At 45.4% G+C, this 24,355-nt stretch overlaps 1 protein-coding gene across 1 annotated transcript; it reads left to right on the top strand.

Moving 5' to 3' along the window:
• Positions 1-1,669: 1,669 nt before the first annotated feature.
• LOC132651916 (ubiquitin-like modifier-activating enzyme 1 Y) lies at positions 1,670-24,121 on the top strand. Its single transcript, XM_060376870.1, has 25 exons — positions 1,670-1,747; positions 1,872-1,927; positions 2,012-2,180; positions 2,266-2,400; positions 2,632-2,738; positions 2,947-3,037; positions 3,588-3,720; positions 5,835-5,932; positions 6,027-6,173; positions 6,275-6,451; positions 6,560-6,664; positions 6,753-6,833; positions 7,151-7,306; positions 9,431-9,596; positions 9,821-10,017; positions 13,011-13,075; positions 13,283-13,478; positions 14,065-14,139; positions 14,233-14,422; positions 15,704-15,792; positions 22,634-22,726; positions 22,856-23,047; positions 23,531-23,632; positions 23,733-23,833; positions 23,986-24,121. Exons 2-25 carry the CDS (start codon positions 1,875-1,877, stop codon positions 24,119-24,121), a joined length of 3,054 nt encoding a protein of 1,017 aa, XP_060232853.1. The 5' UTR covers positions 1,670-1,747; positions 1,872-1,874.
• Positions 24,122-24,355: the final 234 nt, after the last annotated feature.

Here is a 24,355-nt window from a genome sequence, read left to right as displayed (position 1 = left end):
TGTGGAAGGTGCTCCTCAACCCGCTGCTGGCCGGGGACCTCAAAGTGGAGGCAGCAACGGTTTGGAGCCGAGTCTCCGGGAAGAGGAAGGACTAAGAGAGTGGCAGGGACCGCAGTCAGGCGCCAGCATTGGTAACAGTCTGTACCTCGGTCGGTCGTAGAGGCCTCGGGAGCCCTTGGGCGGACCTGGGCACAGACAGTCGAGCTTTCGCCTTTGGAGCTAATTAGAAAGTAGGGAAGCAGAGCCATTTGTATAGCACAGTTTCATTTCCTTATCCTGGTATTAGTCGACTGGAGGTGGTCCTGTCCTTTTTTTTCTTTTTTCTTTCTTCTCTCTCTCTTTCTTCCTTCCTTCCTTCCTTCCTTCCTTCCTTCCTTCCTTCCCTCTGTGCCTCCCTCCGTCCATCCCTCCGTCCGTCCGTCCGTCCGTCCCTCCCTCCCTCCCTCCCTCCCTCCATCCCTTCCTTCCTTTTCTTTTTCAGCTTTTTGCCCGTACATAGAATCTGGGGCCTCGGATAGTCAAACTAAAACACAGTCTTTCAAACAGTCTTAGGCTTCACTTTCACAACTTCATCCTGCACAAGACTTAGTATTTTATAAAATGTGCCTTGTTGTTTTGGGTATCTAGTGCACCGGTATCAGATGCTCCTCTAAAGGCCAGAAATGTGTTTGGTCACCTGAGAAGAACTGGTTGTGACATTCCAGCCTCATTTACCTTAAGTGGTAAAGTTAATTTAATTCGGGTGGAAATAAACCCAAAAGTCCGGAACTCTGCGTTGTGTTCCTGCATTCTGAAAGAGGTCAGATGCCTGCACAGTCCGTTTGGCACTCAGTTGCCCTAGGAGTTGCTCAATTTTTTTCCTTCAGAAACAATTCCTGGATTCCCCTGGAAGCTCTAGAAAGGAGAAGGGAATCAGGTGGGCTTGAATCACTGTCCAAGTCTCCTACCTAACAGATCCAGCCTAACAGTTTCAGTAAGATTCCTTTTGCACCTTGGATTCCTATTTAGAGAGCTAGAGTCTACATGTGACTCTGGAGAGAGTCCTCAGAGCAGATGTTTTATGTAAGTGCACAATTAGACCCAGCATCTGGCTTTTACTATCTTATTTGTCTCTCGTGATCACCCGGCCTTAGAACTGCACATTGTATTGAAGAAATGTGGTGCATGTACTTTTTGTGGAATAGCCTCCAGTTTTAAAGGTCTCAGCACCCTCTTCAGGTTACCCTTAGTACCTTCCTGATAAAACTACTAAAGATTAAAGACACAAAATAGAAACTGTGGGCATTTAGAGCCAACCTATTACAAAAAAATTGTGCCAGAGCCTTAGAAATTCTTAACGTTCCCTTGAAAGTGTGCATTGGCCTCATGAACTTTCCTGGGGCCGCTAACTGACCTCTACTCTCAAAAGTGGGATTCAGTTTTATTGTTTGGAGAAGCCCAGGCAGAATTCAGGTGTAACCAGTGTCTAAGCACTGGATTTTTTGGAATGTGAACTGTCAGAATATCTACTGCTTAGATGCTGGCCGTTTGGCCTACGGTATCTCTTAAGATAGCAGTGCTGGTGTCAACCTCTATGAAGGGATACCAGCAGAAAGTCCCTGCCACACATGTACCTCAGCTGTGATATGTTTCCTGTTTCTTCAGATGTCCGGGAGTCACAAGAGTGTCTGGGCCAGACTCTAAGCTGGATTCTAATTGGTCTCCTGCCTATTCTACTTTGTGTGAAATACCCCCAGGGCCAACCAAGGTGAGTATGTGGCTCCTGTCAAGATGGAAACAAGAGGAGGGAGTGGTAAAGCACCACTGTCTTTTCATATATCTTAAGTTCCATTACCATTTTATCTCCGCTGGAACTCTGTGCTCGTCTTCAGGCAATGTCGAAAAACAAGGAAATGGACATAGATGAAAGCCTTTACTCTCGTCAGCTGTGAGTGGTGTCCAGGATGGGAAGTGGAGATTGGGAGGAGGCACAGAGTGGGCCAAACTGTAACCTAGAGTTCTTTGTTGACAGGTATGTGCTAGGTCATGAGGCGATGAAGCATCTCCAGGCTTCCAGTGTGCTGATATCAGGCCTGCAGGGCCTGGGTGTGGAAATTGCCAAAAATATCATCCTTGGTGGGGTTAAGGCTGTCACTCTCCATGACCAGGGTACTGCCCAGTGGGCTGATCTGTCTTCCCAGGTATCTCTTTTTGTTTCTCCTTGCCTAGGCGCCAGCATGTGCACTGCATATGTTTCAGTCCTATCTTTCCACACCGACTTTATAGTTCTACCTGCGTGAAGAAGATATTGGCAAAAACCGAGCTGAGATATCCCAGCCGCGCCTTGCCGAACTCAACAGTTACGTGCCTGTGCACGCCTACACTGGACCCTTAAATGGGAGCTTCCTTACTGGTTTTCAGGTACCCTCCTGCCTCCTGCCTTATTCTTTCATCTTTGCTGTCATTTCGGCTGTGGCAGTATGACTGGTTTTTTGTCCTGGAAAATGAGGTGGGGTAGGTGGCACTTAGAGCTCCCCAGAGGGGCAGATTCTTTTGTAGAAGGGGGCTGTGTTACAGTGACATCTGAAGCACAGCACCTGCATACATAATTCCCGAGCCCTTGTAAGAGCGTGAGCCTCTTGGTCTTTACAGGTGGTGGTTCTTACCAGTGCTCCTTTGGAATATCAGCTGCAGGTGGGTGAATTCTGCCATAGCCATGGAATCAAGCTGGTGGTAGCAGACACTCGGGGCCTGGTGGGGTGAGTGCTTGCCTCTTTGTTGTCTAACTTCTGCCAGCTAGGCGAAGAGTCCCCCAAACCTTCATGTTCTCCTCCACCAACCAGATTTGAAATGCTTTTTTATTTCTCTTGAGTGGTCTGAGGGGTGTAGGATCTGTTCCAGTACCTTAAAGTGCTGGAAGGCCCTGTGCTTGGTCCAAAGCACCACGCCTGTCGCCTCCCTCCCTAGACAACTGTTCTGTGACTTTGGAGAGGAAATGATTCTCACTGATTCAAATGGGGAACAGCCACTCAGCGCCATGGTTGCAATGATCACCAAGGTAAGGAGGCCAGCTGCATAGGATCTCAGTCAGAGGTAGACAGCAGTTGTTCTTCCTCTTTCCTCTCCTTTTCTTGTTCTCTGCTTCTCCCCGTTCTTTCTGCAGCCTGCACTCCTTCCTTTCTCATCTTTCTGTGTTCTTGATGTTTTCTTTTCCTTTCTTACTCCCTCATTTTTTTTCTTATTTTCCTGTCTCCCCTCCCCTTTTTTTTTCTTCCCCTACCTCTGTCTGACTGTTGAATGTGGGATCTGCCCACTAATTAGGTGAGCAGCCTATCCCCGAGGTAAATCAAGCACCTCTAACTAGTAGTTGCCCTTACCTGCTGGCAACCTGTGCTTGACTGTAAATCCTTGGTGTTTTTTGTGTTTTTGTTTGTTTGTGGGTCGTGCTGGTTTTTGCGTCTGCCTTTGAGATGTTCTCAGGAACGTACTTAAGACTAGCTTTGAATTCAGGTTGGGGTTCTGCCTCAGCTTCCACGGTGGTGGTACTACTGTAAGCATGCCACACTGTGCTAGGCTTAAAGCTAACTCTTTTTTCTTTCCTCAACCAGGAAAATCCAGGGCTTGTCACCTGTTTGGAGGAATCACGGCACGGATTTGAGAGTGGCGACTTTGTCTCTTTCACAGAAGTTCAGGGCATGAGTGAACTGAATGGCATTGGTCCCATAGAGATCAAAGTTCTGGGTACGGCAAGCCTGGGGAAGGAGGGTGAGAAGTGATAGCAAAGAATAAAGGGAAGAATGGCTCTGTGATATTGGCTGTCTGAGGAGCCAAGAGGTCACTCTGCAACTTGTAAAAGTGGTCTCAGAAGAGTCCACTTGCCTCTGCCTCCTGAGTGCTGGGAGTAAAGCCATGAGCCACCATGCCCTGATGAAACAGAGCCTTTTAACTTGTGTCTCTCCATCCCCACTGCATCATCTCTCATTCTGTGTGTGTGTGGGGGGGAGTATGCGTGCCTGTGTGTGTGTGCCTGTGTGTGTGAAGTGCATTGCTTATTGTTAAACAGCCCAGTGACTGTGGGTTTATTCCCTTTTGGCTGTTGGTTTATTCCCTCTTGACTTTTCCCTCTATTGGTTGTAGTTTAGACAGCTTAATTTTCTCTTTAAGCTATGAAAGGACTAGGCGACTACGTCCTTTCTGTGAGGTAAGATCAGTAAGCTGGGTTCTGGAAAGACTGCTCAGTTTGCAAGAGCATTGCCTCTCTAAGTGTTGGTGCCGAGTCTGAATTTAGAATAGCCACGTTGTGCAGTCCGGATGGCACACAGGTGACCACTGCAGCTTCAGTGGGCGTCAGGGGCAGAGGAGTCCTGAGGGCTCACATCTCAGTCATCGAACCTGCTTCACTGAGAAAGTTTCTGAAGGCTTGTATGGTCGTGATGTTAAGAATCTATAGTACAGAAATTTGTGTATGCAGTTAGCCACATTCAGTGCATCCCAGCAAAGACTTGTGAGACTAATAAAGCTTCTGTAGAGGGAATAGGTTAAGAAACTTGGGGAAACCTAAATGAAGTGAGGTGTGTCAACAACCACCGTCAAGAGACGCATGGTGTTTGATACTGTTTGATAGATGCAAGATACTTGTGAGTCTTACATCTTTGATGTTGGCTCCAGTTGTACTGGCATGCTGAACTTTATTCTGGATTAATCTTCTTAACCTTGGGCCTCAACTCCTTTGTATTGTCCAGACCTGGATGAGTGTGATTCTGAGTACTCGAGGTGATGCTTATAGGAAGCCTTTCTTCATGGCGGAAACTGAGCAGTGATGGAAAGGACTGTGAAGACTCTTAAAAGTTGTTTTGTATGTAGCCCTCCACCCCAGGGTCCCTGCTCATAGAAATGATTCATAAGAAAGGGAAACTCTGTACCACTGTGGATGACGTCATGCACCTGACGTAATTCTGGCACTGAGGAGGTGGATTCAGAAGGATTAGGAGTTGAAGGTCAGCCTTAGTTATAGAGCAATAGGCCATCTTGGGCTATGTGAACCCTTGTCTCCAAATCAAGAAATAACGGAAGAAAAATTCCTTGTTTTTGAACATGAACACATTTTTTTTTTCTTGTTATTCCCTAACTAACATTGAAACATAGTCTAGCGTAGAGAACATTGGTATAGCAGTTCTCACTATGGTGAACATTGGTATAGTTGGTAAAGTTCTTGGTTTGTGTAAGTGTTCTGGAGAGTTTGATCCCCCAGAACCCCTGTAAGAAAAGTTAGGCCCTGTGGCTTGTGTCTTTACAGAGGTAGTACATAAAGCTTGGGAGAGGGACAAGTAGATTTTTTTTTCTCTTGTTTTGAATTTGTGTGTGTATGTGTTCCGGGATGCCCTGCAGTGAGAGCTACAGACAGTTGTGAGCTGTATGGGGTAGGTGCTGGAAATTAACCAAACTCCTGTCTTTGTGGAGCAGGAAGCACTCTCAACCACTGAACTAAATCTTGGACAGAACTTGAAACAGAAGCCAGACTTGGTGGTACTTTCCTTTCATGGTATTAGTGAGTTTGTTGTATTCTGCCTGCTATGTGCACACTTTGAACTGGCTGTTTTTGTACTCTGAATCCCCTTGAGGTGACTTCTGAAGTGCTGGGATAAGACTTGTATACTCCTGTGACTTTGGGAGTGTTTTGTTTTCTTTTCCATGTCTTGAGTACAGCATGCTTGAAATAAATAAAAAAATAAAAATAATAAAATAAAATAAAAAAAAGGCTGCTGTGTCTTAGGCTTGGTTTTTGTACTTGGTCTTAGGACAGCAGATGGGCACTGCATGGGCTGGCAGTCCTCTCCATCTTTTTCATCTTTCAGGTCCCTATACCTTTAGTATCTGTGATACCACCAGCTTCTCTGAGTACATCCGTGGAGGCATTGTCAGTCAAGTGAAAGTATCTCGGAAGATCAGTTTTGTGAGTAGTTGGGGAGGGGCCATGGGTGCATGAAGGAGTGCTTTGGAGATTTGTAGGTTGTTCACATCTGGTGTCAATGCTCCATCGTCTACAGAAACCCCTACTTGCCTCCTTGGCAGAGCCAGATTTTGTGGTAACAGATTTTGCTAAGTGTTGTCGCCCTGCTCAGCTGCACATTGGCTTCCAGGCCCTGCATCAGTTCTGTACTCAACACAGCAGGCCGCCTCGACCCCATAATGAGGTAAGTGAGTGGGAAGCCAGCCAGGAACCCCAGATTTGTCTATTCCCTGTGCCTGTTTTACCTCCAGTAGGGCATGATGGATTCTCTCTGGGTCCGACCAGGAGGATGCTGCAGAAGTGGTGACCTTAGCACAAGCTGTGAATGCTCAAGCTTTGCCAGCAGTTCAGCAGGATTGCCTGGACATAGACCTCATCCGGAAGTTGTCTTATGTAGCTGCTGGGGATCTGGCACCCATGAATGCCTTCATTGGTGGCTTGGCTGCCCAGGAGGTCATGAAGGTTAGCATGAGTGGGAAAGGGTATGGACTGCTGTGTGCATCCGATTCCATGACTGCCTTTCAGTCCCTGTCACTTCCAGTTTGGCTACTGACAGCACTCCTTCCCCAGGCTTGTTCTGGAAAGTTTATGCCCATTAGGCAGTGGCTGTACTTTGATGCCCTTGAATGTCTCCCAGAGCACAGAGTGGCCTTCATGGAAGAAAAGTGCGTGCCGGTAGGTTGTTGGGAACAAAGGGAAACTTTGGGAACCTCTTGAGGGAAGGCTCTCTGTAACCAGTCTCTATTCATCCACATAAATCCAGCGTCAGAACCGTTACGATGGGCAAGTGGCTGTGTTTGGATCAGACCTACAAGAGAAGCTTGGCAAGCAGAAGTACTTCCTGGTAGTTGACACTAATGGCTTCCCTCCACCCTCTCCAGCATCTCTCTCACCCTGATCCTTTTTGGGGAGGGATCTTTTGGTTTTCATGTCCTGATCACATCACCTCTTCTGTGTTTTGGTTGGTCAAGGAAAGGCTACATGATTCTGTGTTTCCTCCTCCTCCTCCCTCAGTCACGCAGAGGAGTTTTCCAGCCCTGTGCCTTGAACGTTTGGTACTGCACAGTCTTGTGTTCTCTTGTTGTTTTCTTATGGGAATAAGGAGTGGCTTACCGTGTGCCACCATTATTCACTCAGATCAGACTGTTTACCAACTTTTAGGTGGGTGCAGGTGCCATCGGTTGTGAGCTGCTCAAGAACTTTGCCATGATTGGCCTTGGCTGTGGAGAGGATGGAGAAATCACAGTTACAGATATGGACACCATTGAGAAGTCAAACCTGAACCGTCAGTTTCTCTTCCGTCCCTGGGATGTCACCGTGAGTGGGATGGGATGGGATGGGATGGGATGGGATGGCATGTCTTTCTCTCATCTCTTTGATTCTGATCCAAGTGGTTTACACGTTTCTGCTTTCTTTAGTTTCTGCCCTTTTCTTTACTTCCTTCCTGTATTTCAGTCATTCTGGAACGAGTTCAGTTGATGTTATTTCCTGTCCTATTCCTTCCTTTGCCTGGTTTTCCCTCTCCACCCAAGCTTGGATGTTTCTTCAAGGCAGATGTGACATTGTGAGAAGTGGGTTAATAGAGGCATGATTGTGGATTCCGTACAGGTCAGTACGACCTCGACTTGCTCATAGTCCACCTTTCCTTGGCTTCATTTCACACTAAGCATTCTAGACTCTTGATTTAGAAAACTGAGGTAAGGAATGTTCGTGGCCCTCTGTGATGGGAAGGTTTGGAACAAGGGAGAAACTTCCTGAGTGCATTTTGATCTCCTCTCTCTGTAACACTGAGTCTACACGACTCAGAGATTACTTAAGTGGTATTGAATACTGTTTGTCTTCCCTCACCCAGCTCGTTCTGCCAGTGGAAAGGACAAGTTTCTTCCATACTTTCTGGGAGCCTTTGTTAGTTCAGTGAAGCTGTTTTCCAGATGACTAGTCTGTGGTAACTAAAACAAACAAACAAAAATAACAACAACAACAACAACAACAAAAAATCAAATCAGAGTTAGCTATTGCAGCTTTTGCAGTCTCTAGCAAAGACTGCCATAAGTGGGAGGCTGAAGCCAGAAATTAGGACAAGCCTGGGCTGCACAGCAAATACAAGAAGCAAAAGATAGCCTGTCATGGTTAACATGCACTAAACAAAAACTAAAACAGAATCTTTAAAACAAAATAAAACACTTCAAGAGAATACTCTGTTTTCCCCGCTCTCCTTCATAAACTTTTTTAAAGCTGCACCTAAAAACAGATGTAGGAGTGCCATGGATATAAAAATATAGCTGTATTTTCAGGTGTGGTGTGGCGGTGTACACGCCTTTAATGCCAGCACTCGGGAGGCAGACACTGGCCCGCTGTAACAGAGTGAATTCCAGGACAGTCAGGGCTACACAGAGAGAGACCTGTCTCCAAAACCAACCGACCAAAGAAACCAACAAACAATAGGTGTCAGAAGAGAGGACATCACCTGAAACATACTTAGAAAAATCTGAATATGCTGTGACTCCTCAGGAATTCTATGCTGGAAGTGTTTTCACGATAAATGCTTATTAGTGCTTTTAAATATTCTGCTTAAAATTCTAACATGGGAAGTTGTGGTTCATATGACCTAAATCCCAAGAGGCTCTTTTGGAGACTGTCCTATGAATATGAATATGTCTTATGAATATGTGGCGTATGGTTAATGTTAGGATGCCAGACGTGTGTAAGAGAAGTAGAAACAGAGAAGTTAGCTTTTGGAAATACCGGGGGTGCTGGTGTTCAGTGCTTAGGAAGAATTTTCTCGTAGGGAAATTGGCATTTCCGTGATGAAACAGGGTATGAAAGCAAACAGTTGACCGCGCCAGGTTTGCAGTAGCCTGAGGAAAGATGATATTGGGCTGTGTGGTATTTAAAGATTAGAGAGTCCAAGTGGAGGAGGCCACAAGTGAAAGTGGAACCAGAGGAGCTGTTGGAGAAGTAGAACATAACTCACTCTGTCTGTGTTTCTATTTGGGTTACTCCTGATGCCATTAACTGAAAATACAGTAGCTATTAGCTCATTCTGACCTCGTGTCTTGTTTCAGTTTTTCTTTCTACTCACCTTCTGACTTGAGGACACTTGCATTCAAGTGTAAACACACACCCAGAGAGAGGGGGAGAGAGAGACTCAGAGAATGTACAAGCTAAGGAAATACCTATTTCACAAGACTCAAAATATTCTGTGGTCCCAAACTTCCTTTATAATCCTTAAGCCATAGAGATCTGAGAATATAGCTGTCATAAAAGAGCATCCTGTGGTCCGTAATCTCCTTTGAAGTATCCCTTGGGGCTGACACGATTGGAGCCTGGTTCACCTTGAGCCTTCTTTTGCCCTTCTGGAGATAAATCTCAGGATATCTCTGTGACATTTTGTTTTGTGGGTATATGGGAATCAGCTCCTTTTTCCATATTCTCACCCAGAAGTTAAAGTCTGAGACTGCTGCTGCAGCAGTGCGAAACATAAACCCACACATCACGGTGTTCAGCCACCAGAATCGAGTAGGCCCTGAGACAGAACACGTGTATGATGATGACTTCTTCCAAAACATTGATGGTGTGGCCAATGCCCTGGACAATGTGGATGCCCGTAAGTTTGCAGCTTTATGAGGACAAGAGCAGGGTAGTGTGTGTGTGTGTGTGTGTGTGTGTGTGTTGCTTGTGTTGCTGCCTTGTCTTGGGGTTTTGAGACTGAGTTTCTCTGTGTAGCCTGGGCTGTCCTGTAACTCACTCTGTAGACCAGGCTGGCCTGTGGTCCTACCGTATCCAAACATTCTTGCTGCTTATCTTCCATTTCTCCCCATCTCGCCGAAGGTTTGTACATGGACTGCCGTTGTGTGTACTACCGTAAGCCTCTGCTGGAATCAGGCACACTGGGCACCAAGGGCAACGTGCAGGTGGTTGTTCCCTTCTTGACAGAATCTTACAGCTCTAGCCAGGACCCACCTGAGAAATATATCCCTATCTGCACACTGAAGAACTTCCCCAATGCCATTGAGCACACCCTGCAGGTGAACATCTTTGGGAGAAATGGGAGGCTTGGAAGGGTTAAGTCATTCCGCCTTTTTCTGTCTCGTGCTGCAGATTACAGTTTCCTGTGTGTTTCTGTGTCTGGAATACATCCTGTGGCTGTATACCTACTGCCAGAGAACCTGTCAGTGAATCCTTTCATTTAAAAAGAACTCTACCTTTTTGCACATCCTGGGTGTGCTGTCACAGTCTCTGAGGTCTTACTTACCTGTATTAGCCCATAGGTGATGTATATCTAGCAGGTGTTCCTTTGGTGTCCTCCACCTCTGTTGACAGCACTCGCAAGATTGCACAAGTTCAAACCAAGCAAAATCCCAGCACAAAGAAGAAGTCCATACATTGTCCTGCCTCTGAGCAGGAAGAGTGAAACCTGCTCAGAAAGGGAAAAATCGTTGTCTACAATGGACTGTTACTGGGTCTATCAAGCACATTTCAGGGTAGGCCCCATGCCTAGGAGTAGGTGGCCACATGGCCTTCTTGTTTTTCTTGCTCGCTTCTGTTTTGGTATTTCTTCTCTTGCAAATGGGTTTCTGTCCCTTTACTTCTCTGGGTTTTTACTTTTATTGTGTTTTCTTGAGAGATACCACATGGGTTAGGCAGGGAGGGAGTCTCGGAGGCCTTGGCAGAAGTCAAAAATACAATAAAAATATATTGTGTGAAAAAACTATCTCAAGTTCAAAAATTAAAGAACCTTAAGCTTTTCATTTTTGAAAGAGGTACAGGAAGGTCATTGGACATGATCTGAAGAGTGAGAACGGCCTGTATAAACAATGCTTTCTGCTACACAAACCAGCTAATGTTGACTCTGCAGGTAATTTAGAAAAATTACCTTTGATAGTGAGTGCATTTTTGGTTTGTTTAACGCTTACCCAAAGTCTGTTAAACAGCTGGTTAGTCAGTGTTGCTTCTGCCTGTGTAGTCAAGTACATAATCTTGTGAGCCATCTGGCTGGACAGAGTGAATGCTGTCCAGTGGAAACCAAACCCAGAGCCCAGGGCTGAGAGGATGTTTTTGTTTCTGTTTGGTCATAGGCTCAGTGTAGTACCACTGAGGCTGTGCTAAGGAGTTGGCGATCAGGAAGGAGTAGGCTGTGGAAAGGTCCAGCTGCATTATCATGTCCTATTTCTTTTAATTTTTATATTTTTCTTCACAGTTTATCCATTATGTATCCCAGTGGAAGCCCCCTATTCAGTCCCCCCAAGTCTAACCCTCCCTCGCTCTTCCCCTCTTCCCCTAGTCCACTGAAAGGGGGAGTTCTCCACTATTGCCCCCTGTCCATACCCTGTAAAGTCTCATCAGGACTGCTTGGATCCTCTTCCTCTGTGGCCTGACAAGGCTACATCACCAGGGGCAAGTAATCAGAGAGCATTCGACTGAGTTCATGATAGGGGCAGTCCCTGCTCCACTCACTCAGGGATCCACAGGGAGACTGAGCTGTCAGTTGGCCACATCTGAGCAGGGGGTCTAGGCCCTCTCCATGAATGGTCCCCTGCTGGTGCATTAGTCTCTGCAGGAACCCCTGGGCTCAGATCTTTGAGTTTTTAGGTCTCTGTGTGGTGCTCCTGTCCATTCCCACCACCCCCCATGTCCCTGTAATCCTACCTCTCTTTCTCTCTAAGACACCCTCTGTTCTGCCCAAAATTGGCATCTGCTTCATTCCTCCATTGAGTGGATTCTTTCAGAGGACCCTCTATTGTAGACTCCCATCCTGTTTCCTTTCTTCCACTGGTGTCTATCCTGTTTGGCATTCTGAACGCGATTTAAGCATCCTCCCTAGGGTCCTTCTTGGTGTTTGGGTTCTTTAGGTCTGTAGATGGTTGTCCTATATTACATGGCTGAATCCACTTATTAGTGAGTGTTGACCATGCCTGTCTTTCTGTTTCTGGGTTACCTCACTCAGGATGATCTCTCCTGGTTTCATCTATTTGCCTGCAAATTTCATGACTTTTTTGTTTTTAGGTGAGTACGGTAGAGTTGTGTAGCCATGCCTGCCTGTGCACACGGCTCAACCGTCCCAGACAGCACTGCGGGCCCCAAAGCACCCAAAGAGACTGGTTGTCCCTGTTCGGAAGAAACCCAATGCTGAGGGAACCATGTCCGTTTTCTTGCTAGAGGTTATGGAATGGTTCCCTGGGTCTTCACAGCAGACAGAGAATCAGAAAACTTGTTTAGACAGTGTTCAGGTACTTTGCAGGCTCCCTCCCAGATCCTCAGATTGCTTATCTGCAAAAATGTGCATCCCTATCAGAGATAATGTGCATTGAAGTAATATCTACCTCAGGGGGTGATTAAAGCACTTATCAATAAGCTTTGGTAAAGTGCTTAGTGTTGGGTATGCGGTTGCCATTGTAGTCAGTCATGTGGTATGGTATGTACTCATTCACTAACTTTGATGCCTGCTCATGCTATCGTTACATCACAGAGTTAAAATTCAGATGTGTGCAGTGGTGTTTATTCTTCTGCAGTGGGTCATAAAAGCAGGGGATTGTGTGTGAGAGTTAGAATTCAGAACCTGTATGTGCAGTGTCTACATAGATGTCTCAGGCCATTTCAGCAATTTGTCCTAGCTCTCAGAAACCTTAGTGAGTAGACAGTGTCTGTTGAGTCATGGGTACTGTTCTGCCCAAACCTAATAACTGCTTGTGGATCATTCTTCTTCTAATGTGAGTTGTTGTTGTTGTTGTTCTTTTTTTTTTTTTTTTTTGTCTATCTCTCTTAAATCCCAGCATATCACACCTGTATTGCCATGAACTTTCTAGTGTCTCACACATAACATAAGTGGCTGCAAAGAATGGCCACAGGTGTTAAGATTGGTGTTGAAAGCTCTGGAGAAGGTGGGTCCCCTCATTCAAGAGGTTGAATGCTGTCTTCACCCAGAGCAAGCTCTACTAACTAGTAGTCACTAATGTGTCTAGAACGCTATTTTGTTGGGCATTGCTGACAAGCACATGACATTTGTGTGCTCTGTCTGTAGTGGGCTCGCAATGAGTTTGAAGGGCTCTTCAAGCAGTCAGCAGAAAACGTTAACCAATATATCACGTAAGTCCCAGACACTGTCTTGCCAACCAACAAAGGTATGCTATCTGCTCAACTCAGGCAGAGGAGATGAGTTAGATGGTCGATTGAGCCTGGTGCTGGTGGAGGTGCTGGGAGGTGGTCAGGGTCGCCTTTTCCATGGAGAAATAGGCTAGTCCAGAAACCTTACTTTTAGGCCCCTGATGTAATCCAGCTGTTTGCATTGGGCAGGGACCCCACATTCATGAAGCGAACATTGCAGCTAGCAGGCACCCAGCCTGTGGAAGTCCTGGAGGCTGTACAGCGCAGCCTGGTCCTGCAGAGGCCACGTACTTGGGCCGACTGTGTGACTTGGGCCTACCGGCACTGGCACACCCAGTATTCTGACAACATCCAGCAGTTGCTGCATAACTTCCCTCCAGACCAGGTATTCTCTACCCCCTGGGTGTATTGGGCTGAATACATTTCCAGGAAATTGGATGCTTACTGTCCAATATATGACTATCCATGGCTTCTTCCAGGCAGCTTAACTGCCATGGGCACCCCAAGGCAGGGTTTAGGCCAGTACTTTGGGCAAGCACTTGTGTTTTCCTTCTCCCTGTGTGACAAGCAAGGGGTTTAGTTTCCTTTCTTCCTGTACTTGTGGGCTGAGTCACATCTGATGTCACATGAGGGCCGTGGTCAGAGGTGAGAAAGTTCTCTAGTTAAGCACATACAGCAATCTCTGGTCCCAGTTCCCAACTGTGGTTGGCACTGGGTCACATCATGGGTAATGTCTTGATGAACATCGTCTGTGAAATAGGTATGGTAATGTCTTTTGGGAGTTTAGAAAGGATCAGTTTGCATTTCTTAGTATTCCTTCGGTTTTGTACCTCATATAAAGTGGTAAGTTTTGTCTTGTTGTGTGTTGGGATCATCATGAATTTCCAAGAATGGTGGGCCTGGGATTCATGAGCTGAGGATGGTGTGAGTGTCCTACTCCCTCATCCTCTTCATCCTTTGCATTCTCCTAGGTTACGAGCTCTGGGGCACTCTTTTGGTCAGGACCAAAACGCTGTCCACATCCGCTCACCTTTGACACAACCAATGTAAAAGTTGTCCTGGGTCGGTGGGTGGGTGGGTCGGTGGGTGGGTGGGGAGTTTGTCTCTACCCTCACCCTTTGCCCTGCCTTTCTTTTCAGCCCCTGCATCTGGATTATGTGATGGCTGCTGCCAACCTGTTTGCCCAGACATACGGACTAGGAGGATCCCAGGACTGTGCTGCTGTGGCCAAACTCCTACAGTCTCTGCCAGTCCCCAAGTTTTCTCCCAAGTCTGGCATCAGGATCCCTGCTTCTGAGCAGGAGCTGCAGAGCATCAGTGCCACACTTGGTGAGAAAGCTCCGCAGTTAGCTCAGGGTTCATGTGTCTGTTTCCTCTCCCTGTAAGCCTCCCTGCCCTCTGGTGTTTGCCACTGGCCATGCTTTTCACTGTGTTTCTGCGATTTTCCTGGCCTGTCTTCTTTGAGTCTGTACTTTAGGGTGCATGCTTGGAAAACAAGTTTCTGTATCTCCTTTCTCTGCAGTATGGGTTTATGTAAATGGTTCATTCTTTCTTTATATGAATTACTTTACAGAATTCTCCTTCTTGTTTCTTCTTGAATTCATTTCCTGCAAACAAAACCTGAATGCTCCCTGCCATCTCCTTCTGCTGCTTTGTCTTGTAACAGAGGTTGTCTCTTTTCCCACCCAGCTATCTACTTCACACTTTTCTCTGTGTTTGTGTCCACTCTGTGTCTTGCTTGAAGCACACCACACTTGGAGCCCACTTGGAGTCATGCTCCATCTCCTCTTCTGACCTCTCTGAAGAGTCTCTTGTCTTGTCCCAATCTCCCCAGTTGATACTCAATTTCCCATAGGTAGTAGTTGTCTCCTTCTGGTATTTGGCCAACAATGTCCTTTTCAGACTTTCACCTCCTTCATTTAAGTCTCTGCTTCTCTTCCCTGTAGGATTGCCTGTCTTTTCTTTCCATTAACTAACGTCTGTCTTTATGTGAAGTTATCTGAATCACTTTTTCCCAGCTCCGTCATCTTCATCTTTCAAAACTGAAATCCTATGCCCATCGAACAGCTCCTACCATCCTGTACCACCTCCCCATTTCAGAAGACATTTGTCGACTTTCTTGTTTCAGTCTTTTTGACCACTCCCTATACCATCTTAGCACAACTACAGAGAAGCAAAATCATACCAGGTGTTTCTCTGTCTCATCTATTTTTTTTTTTTTTAGTGTGATGGCTATGCATTAATGTACTCCTACAATTTTCTCTCTGTGTCACGGCTTTATTAGACTCCTGTGTGAATATTTCTCTGTTAATTTGTTGCCGTATAACTAATTTATTTCCTTCCACCCTTGATCTATTATGAACATGCTGCTTGCTTGTATGATGTGTTCATCTTTGTCACTTAGGTTCTTCAGGTGTTTGTGTGTTTGTATTCCTCATCCCTGTATCCCTTGGGCAGGGAAGTGTTTTCTCACCTCTCCTTCTCTTCCATCTTCCACGATACCTTTCCTTTTCAAATACTTTTACCTGAACACCACCCACTCACTCCTGACTTCACCTTGGACAGTGCAATGGGTTCACCAGAGATTGTGGTGTCTTTCACTTTGTGCAGATAACAGCCATCTGGAGAACCTCAAGATTTCACTTCCTACTCCAGACAAGCTGCGTGGATTCAAGATGTACCCCATTGACTTTGAGAAGGTATATGGTGGGCTACTTGGGACGTCTAGCATGGTAGGCACAGAGCCCTAGCAGTAGGCTTTGGTCAAACATTGTTGGCCTGCAGTGGTCGCCATCTGTTTCAAAGAGTAGTTGCTTTGATGAAGGGAGAGAGTTAGATCTGTGAGTATAAGAATGAATAGCTTGAATGCCGTTAAGAATTAGGCTGGTTTAGGAAAGGTGTGGTAACATCTCCTTTTTTAAGATTCATTACTTGACTAATTCTGGGAATTGGCTAGGTTCCCAGTCCCTGGCTTGATTTCCACAAACCCCAAATGGTCTGTATTTCATATGTTCATCTACAGTACTTGTCCTGCACTGGAAGGCAAGTTTTAAAAAATGTAATATCCTTTGATTAAAAACAACAAACAAACAAACAAACAAACAAACACTACTGCTTTGAGATTGTGTCTCCTAGAATTGACAGTGAAGTTTCCCAAAACAAGACCTGAGCAAAGGCAACACCAATAGACATTTTTTCCATTTAGATGTACTTTGATTATATTCATCTCCTTCCCCAAGTCCTTCTAGATCATTCCCAACCACAACTTCCATGATTTGTCTCTAAAACAACAGAAATGTAGTACAACAATAAGACTTTCCAAAACCAGGAAAACAAGACACCACTCAAGAGAGAGAACAGCGAGAGTCCCAGCAAACCCTTTTTAAAAATTCATTTTTTAAATTGATTACAATTTATTCAGTTTGTATCCCAGCTGTGGCCCCCTCCCTCGCACCCTCCAAACACCCTTTCCTTTCATTTCTCTGCCAATGCTGCTTCCCCAGTCCACTGATAGGCAGGTCGTCCTGTCCTTCCAGCTGACCCGCCTATCAGGTCTCATCAGGACTGTCTGCATTATCTCTCTCTCTCCACCAAACTCTTAACAAAATAAAAGCACACACAGACTGTCCAGTCCTCTAGGTATTGTTCCACTATTCCTAAACAGGAGACCTGCTCTGATATGGTTGATATACCCATTGTCACTCCACAGGAGAAAAGTGATGTTCCTGTTCCCTGCAGGTATAAATGACAGATTGGTTGTTAACCTTGACCCTAAAGGTTTTGCTCATTCATCAATTTTTTTTTAATTTTTTTTTTATTTTTTATTTTTTTACAAATACAACAAAATAACATAGGATAAAACAACTATCACCTCAGAGCTGGATAAGACAAACCACCGACAGAGGAAAAGAGCCCAGGGGAAGGCACAAGAAACAGAGACCCACTAAGTGAAAGCCATAATACTTACTCAGGGGACCTGTGCAGGGTTTATATGAGATTCGCTCAGTTGATTTAGAGGGCCTAGTTTTGTTGTTGTCCTGCATCCCTTCTTGCTCTTACCCTCTCTCTGCTCCTCTTCCCTCCATTTCACCAGTGTGGCTGCCCAAACAAGACCTGAACAAAGGCAACACCAGTAGACTATTTATTTCTACTAAAACAACTTCTCAAATGTAAAATTACGTTGATCATATTCTTCCCCTTCCTCAAGTTCTTCCAGCTCATCTCTGATGGAGTGACACTGGGCATAATCCACCACTCCAGGTCAGACATCCTGTTTGGGAGAGGTTAGACAGCGCATCGTGAGTTAGGAGGTGCATACAAGTCTGTGTGTGTGTGTGTGTGTGTGTGTGTGTGTGTGTGTGTTTCTTTAAGAGGTTGGTGGTATCTGTTCTCTCCTCTACCATAGGTTTCATGAGCTCAGAGAGGAGGGATTTCATGTGGATGTCCCATTGAGGGATGGCTGCTCCAAGATCTCTTACTCTCTGCATAATATCCAGCTGTGGGTCTCTATGTTCCTATCAGCTGAAGAAGGAAGATTTTTGGATGTTGGTGTAATAAGACACCAACATTGATTCATAAATGTAGTGGAATATCTGTCATTAAGAATCATTTTTCACTATGTTTTTGTTTTTGCTTTTACCAGTATCATTTGATCTCTTCACTACATCTCTTTAGTATCTATTGTCAGGTTCTTAGTCACCCAGTGTCAGGTATGGCTCCATCTCATGTGGTGGGGTCTTAGGTCAAGTCAGTCATCGTTTGGCCTCCCTGCCCCACCCCCCCAGTCTTTGTGTCAGTGTTAACCTAGTATGTGTTGCAGGCAGGACACTATGGTAGATGAAGGCTTTGTGACTGGCTTGATGTTTATGTTCCTCTTTTGATAGCATGCAGAGAACCTTCCTGTACCAAAGAGTGAAATGTAGGGGTGAGGGCTCTGTCTAGGTACCAGTTTGACATTTCCATGTTCAGTGAGTTGTGTAGATGTTTTTCTTCAGCTGTCAGCTTGAAAAGAGCAACCTGTAGTCTTGGCAACAGCTGGGGTTAGTTGGGGATCCCTTGGGACCCCTTTGGCCAGTTTCTCAGACAGATGCAACACAATCCCAGTCCTGGAAGCTTCTTTTTGTGACGAGAGGTGGCCAGTTGGGGGGACTTTGTCTCTCCCATCATTTGGTGATTTCATTCTATCTTGCATGCCCCCACCCCCTTTTGTAAATGCTTTCAGGAAGTTTCTACTTTGTTCGGTTTCTGCATACCCTCACATCACCATTATTTTAGCCATATCTCCCCATATTCTCATTTTGGTTTGTTTATATGGTGAATCACTTTTATTGTTTTTTACATATTGAACCATCCCTGCATCGCTGGGTTGAAGCTTCTTGGTCATGGTGGATGATGTTTTCCAAGTGTTCTTGGATTAGGTTTGCAAGCAGTTTATTGACTGTCTTTGAATTAATGTTCACAAATGAAATTGGTCTGTAATTCTCTTTCTTTGTCCTCCAGTCTTTATGTGGTTTGATTATCAGGGGTAACTGTGATCTCATCAAAGGACTTGGGCAATAGAGTTCTGATTGTCTTTTGTAGAGGATTGGTATTAACTCTTCTCTGAAAGCCGTGGTGGTGGTGGTGGAGCATGCTTTTACTCTCAGCACTTGGGTGGCAGAGGGAGGTTGATCTCTGAGTTCGAGGCCAGCCTGGTCTACAGAGTCATTTCCAGCACAGCTAAAGCTACACAGTGAAGCCCTGTCTCGAAAAATAAAAACAAACACAAAACAAAACAAAAAGTCTGGTGAACTCCTGTGCTAAAATATCTGGCCCCAGACTTTGTTCGTTTGGGAGACTTTCAAAGGCTGCTTCTATTCCACTCTAGGGTAGAGGTCTTTAAAAATTGTTTATCTGATTTTTATTTAATTTTGGCAAGTGTTACTAAAGTATGGAGGAGCAAATTATCCAGTTTTTTTTGATTTTCCGGTTTGGTGGAGTACAGGGTTTTGTTTGTCTGTCTGTTTGTTTGTTTGTGTTTTGATTTTTCGAGACAGGGTTTCTTCTCTGTGTAGCCCTGGCTGTCCTGGACTCCCTTTGTAGACGAGGCTGCTCTCGAACCCACAGAGGTCCCCCTGCCTCTGCCTCCCAGAATGGAGGATGACAGGTGTACAGCACTGCTCCTGGCTTTTGGAGTACTGGTTTTTAAAGTATTGTCCTTATGATTCTTTAGGTTTCTTCTGCGTCTGTAATCATAGCCCTCTTTTTGTTGCGGATTTTTGTTAATTTGGATATTCTCTTTCTGCCCTTTAATTAAATTATAAAAGATCTGGTCAATCTTTAATGATTTTTCCCCATTAACGAACTGTTGTTTCATTGATTTCTTTTAACCCTGAGTTTGATTATTTCTTATCGTTGGTGTGAGCTCTTCGTTTTCTTCTAGAGCTTTCAGGTGTTCTGCTAAGTTGCCACTATGACGTCTCTTTAAGTTTTCTTTCTGTTTTTGTTTTGCTTTCTAATGTAGGCTCTTAGTGCTCTGAACTTTCCTGCTCAAATGGCCTTCCTTGTGTTCCTTAAGTTTGGGCATGCTGTATATTCATTTTCCTTCAGTGCTAGAAAGTGTTTTGTTTCTAATTTCTGCCTTGACCTGTTTTTCATTCAGTAGGGCCTTGCTCAGTTTTTATGAGTTTGTAAGGTTTCTGTTGTTTCTGTTGTTGATCTCTAGCTTTAATCTACGGTGATCAGAAATGATATGTGCAGTGTTGTTTTGATTTTCTTGGACCTGTTGACACTTCTTTGTGTCTGGCCACATGGTCAATTTTTAAGGCTCCTTGGGGGTCTTAGAAGAAGGTATGCTCTTACGCGTTCGGGTGAAATGTTCTGTAGATATCTGTTAAGTCTGTTTGGTTTCTAACTTCAGTCAGCTCCAACGTTTCTCTGTCTAGGTTTTGTCTGGATGACCAGTCCATTGGCGTGATAGGGGTATTGAAGTCTCCCACTGTCAGTGTGTGAAGGTCAACATGTGATTTAAGTGGTAATAGTGGTCTTTAAAAAGGTTTTCAATTATATTTATTCATTAAATTAATGTTTTATTAATTACAGTGTACCCCAGCTTTAGCCCCCTCCCACTTTGCCTCCCGGTCCCATTTTCTCCTCCTCATCTCTTCCCATGCTCCTCCTCAAGTCTACTGATAGGGGAGGTCCTCCTTCCCTTCCCCCCTGACCCCAGCCTATCAAGTCTCCTCAGGACTGGCTCCGTTGTCTACCTCCATGGTCTGGTAAGGCTGCTTCTCCCTCAGGCGGAGGTGATCAAAGAGCCAGCCACTGAGTCCATGACAGAGACAGTCCCTGCTTCCATCACCATGGAACGAACACATGTGGAGACTTGAGAAGTCAGGTATAAGTCTAATAAGTCAGCCATTCTTTAGTACTTGGTCTTTTCCCCTTGCTGCATTTAATATTCTTTCTTTGTTCTGTATATTTTAGCGTTTTGATTATTAGGAGATGAGAGGACTTTCTTTCTGGTTCAAGTCTATTTCGTGTTCTGTATGCTTCTTGTACTGTGATAGGCATTTGTTTCTTTGTTTGTTTGTGGTAGGGAATTTTTTTCTGAGATTTTGTTGAAAATTATCCTGGGCCTTTGAGCTGGGATTCTTCTCCTTCCTCTATTCCCACTATTGTTAGATGTGGTCTTTTCTTGGTGCCCCGGATTTTCTGGATGTTTTGTGTCAGGAGCTCTTTAGATATAGCATGTTCTTTGATGTGGGCTTCATTTATTCTATGGTATCTTCACCACCCGAGATTCTCTCTTCCACCTCCTGTATTCTGTGTCCCCTCTGTATTTTCTGTTTAAGTTCCTGGATTTTTCATTACCAGGTTTCCATCAGTTGGGGTTTTCTGTTTTGATTGTATTTTCGCTCTCAGGTCTTGAACTGTTTTATTCGTGTCCTTCCACTGTTTGCAGCTTCCAAGATTACTTTAGGAGATTTATTTGTTTATGTCTGATGTATTTCCTCTTTAAGGACCTTTATCATTTCAAACAGGCTGTTTTAAGACCTTTTACTTGTGCTGTGGACATGCTGGGCCTGCTGTATCGGGGTTGGTGGGCTTTAATGGAGGCAGATGGTACTGATTTTGTTTTAATCTCCAGGCATTTGTGATAGGGAGGGTTGTAATTCTAGGTGTACAAGGTGCTGAAACCCAGGCTTCTCTGTGCTGGGTGGGTGTTTTGTTCATAGGCTTCTCTTTCTCCCTGGTATTTTATAGGAGAGTGTGGAGGCTGTGTGAGGCCTATAGGAAAATCTTCTGGAGTCTTGATAGGTGTGGGACTGGGTTTTCCAGGTAAAATGTGTTTCAAGGTGTGGCGAACTGAGACTTAAGGATTGGAATGGGCTTGGGGTGATAACTGTGCTTTACTGCAGGGAGGGAAAGCAGAGTGTTTCACCAGGAGCTGAATAGTCATTGCCCTTGTTACGAGAGCACACAGTTAGGAGAGACCACAGCTCTTTAGCTCTGCTAAAGAGCTCGAGAGGAGACCAGAGGATTGAACTTGGAGGAGTTGAGGCAGAAGTGATGATCTGCAGTTCCCTTTCCGACGTCCCTGCCTAGGTTGCTCTGTGGTTTCTCAGGGAACGCCTGCTGGAATTAGGGGACAGAACAAACCCATTAGGGGTGTAGGGAGAGGAAGAGCAGTAGGACATATAGAGATGAAGTGGGTGTGGAATGCTGCCACAAGTAGACTGTTACAGAGCGAGGTTTGAGACTGCAATTTTTGATTTGCAGGAGCTGAGGTAGACACGAGGACTTGGTTAAATTTAGGCTGCCTGTTTCCTGGACCAGAGAGGCCTATAGTTCCCTGTAGACCAGAGGGCCTCCTGGATTTCAGATCTAGATGTGGAGAGGGAGATGAGGAGGGGAAGGCCTATAGGAGGTGGGGGTCAGAAGGCTGCTTCAGGTATTCTGCTGCAAAGCTGTGGATGATAGTCGGGGACTGGACTTGGAGGAGCAGAAGGAGAGGTGAAGGTCTGCAGTTAGCCTACCCGCCTCCCTTATAGGAGTGTGTTTGAAGAGAGTCCTTAGAGGCACTGAATACCTGAGCGGGGAGTGGGAGGGCACGGTTATTGGGCCCCACTCATAAACAAAGAACGGCAGGCAACGAGGGAAGGCTGAGAGTAGGAGAAACCCTCTTTTCCAGCGTTTATTCAGTACCGAGTTGTCATCCCTGAAATCATGGAATCCAAGTAATGCTCACAGACTGAGCAGGTTCTATTTAGGTGTTATCTTTAAACATACCAAGATGGGGCCATAATTTTTAAAGAGAGCAAGCAGGGAAGAGGATAGTTAGAATGGATTTGAAGAAGGAAAAGCTAGAGAGAGACGCCACAATTACATTTCACTCTAAGAAAAAGAAAAAAAACAAAAACCAAAAAACTTTGCTTTGAACAAGACCTGCAGGACACAGCACAGTTACTTCTTGTGGTCATTGCATTCATTGCACGTGGCTGGAGGAGACACTTGTCTCCTCAGTAGCCATTCACTGTCCTACTTCTCCACTCCCAAAAGGATGATGACAGCAACTTCCACATGGATTTCATTGTGGCAGCATCCAACCTCCGGGCTGAAAACTACGGCATTTCCCCTGCAGACCGGCATCAGGTAATAGGAGTCTGTGACCTGCCATTGACCCTTGCCCCAAGCTGTTTTTCCTTCCTTTGAGTCTTCCGTAGACCCCCTGCTTTCTCTTAAACAGTAGCTAATCCCTGTTGGTCACTGTCTGTCTTACAGAGCAAGCTGATTGCGGGGAAGATCATCCCAGCCATTGCAACCACCACAGCAGCTGTAGTTGGCCTTGTGTGTCTGGAGCTGTACAAGGTGGTTCAGGGACACCGACAACTGGAGTCTTACAAAAACAGTTTCATCAACTTGGCTCTGCCTTTCTTTAGCTTCTCTGCACCCCTAGCTCCAACTTATCACCAGGTGCGGGACCTACAAAGAATATAGGAAATGTTGACGTTACCATTCAGGGAGATGATGAGTTCATGAGCACTGTGTGTGCGTGTGCAAGCGGGAGTGTGCTCGCGTGTGTATGTCTAACCTTCACAGGAGATGAGGTGTTATGTCACTGAGGTAAATTTTGGGTACTTTGGTCCGTTCATCAACTACACAGGCTACCTGATTGTGGGGCAGGCCAGATATTGCTAGAGTGCGAGGTTCTGTTTCGACAAAACCGAAAAAGAGCAAGAAGGGTGCTGGCAAAATACTTGATGGGGATCTATGAGGGAGGGAGAAAGCAGGGTCTTAGGGTGTGTGTCCTTTTCATTACAAAGATTCAGACTTCCTGATCACAGTTAGATGATGCTACAAGGGTGTGTTTGACAATAGAGCAGTGGTTAGTGCAGTTGTAACATGTTAACAGCGCTTGGGTTAGCCCCTTCCTTAGCACGTGTATTTGTCCTCCAGTACTATGATCAGAAGTGGACATTGTGGGATCGCTTTGACGTACAGGGACTGCAACCCAGCGGAGAGGAGATGACCCTCAGGCAGTTTCTAGACTACTTTAAGGTAGGGCTCCGTCCTCCTTGAAGTCGCCGTAAGTGTACATTTGACTGACCACTGTCCCATCTCACAGTCACCACTCACACATCTCTCCTAACCTTTGCAGGCAGTGCACAAGCTGGAGATCACCATGCTGTCCCAGGGTGTATCCATGCTCTATTCCTTCTTTATGCCAGCCACCAAGCTCAAGGAATGCTTGGATCAGCCGTGAGTTAGCCTCTGGGCTGGTGGGATGGAAGCCTTATAGAGGATTCTCAGCATCCCAGTGTGCTTCTCATTCTTCCTGTTCTTTTCCCCTCCTCTGCCCCGACCTTGGCTTTTATTCTTCCCTCTTAACTCTTACTTTTCCTGATTTTCAGGATGACAGAGATTTTGAGCCGTGTGTTAAAGCGAAAACTGGGCCATCGTGTAAAGACCCTTGTGTTTGAGCTGTGCTGCAACAGTGAGAGTGGAGAGGACATCGAGGTTCCTTATGTACGATACATCATCCGTTGAACTCCATTCTTTCAGTTCTGTCAGCCCACAGCAAAACCCTTGTAGTTAGGATGATCCCGGAGTCCGGACTTGCTCGTTCCCAAGATGTTTTTTTTTTAGTGATTTTGTTTTTTACGCTGTTTAGAACTGAAAGTCATAATAATAAATTTTCAGGCTTTAGGTAGTGTGTCTTCCTCTCCTTGCAAGGGCAGCAGCCCTTACTCTCAACTGTGGATGCCTTACTCTACACTGTGT

The sequence above is a fragment of the Meriones unguiculatus genome (genome assembly GCF_030254825.1).
Source record: "Meriones unguiculatus strain TT.TT164.6M chromosome Y unlocalized genomic scaffold, Bangor_MerUng_6.1 ChrY_unordered_Scaffold_35, whole genome shotgun sequence".
NCBI lineage: Eukaryota > Metazoa > Chordata > Mammalia > Rodentia > Muridae > Meriones > Meriones unguiculatus.
Note: the sequence above shows the minus strand (reverse complement) of the source record. Positions and strands in the feature narration are given on the sequence as shown.

Coding starts and splice junctions, on each gene's coding strand:
- LOC132651916 (XM_060376870.1), top strand. CDS start 1,875: ATGTCGAAAAACAAGGAAATGGACATAGATGAAAGCCTTTACTCTCGT. Junction 2,401..2,631: donor GCTTCCTTACTGGTTTTCAG/GTACCCTCCTGC, acceptor TGGTCTTTACAG/GTGGTGGTTCTTACCAGTGC. Junction 10,018..13,010: donor CCATTGAGCACACCCTGCAG/GTGAACATCTTT, acceptor CTCTGTCTGTAG/TGGGCTCGCAATGAGTTTGA.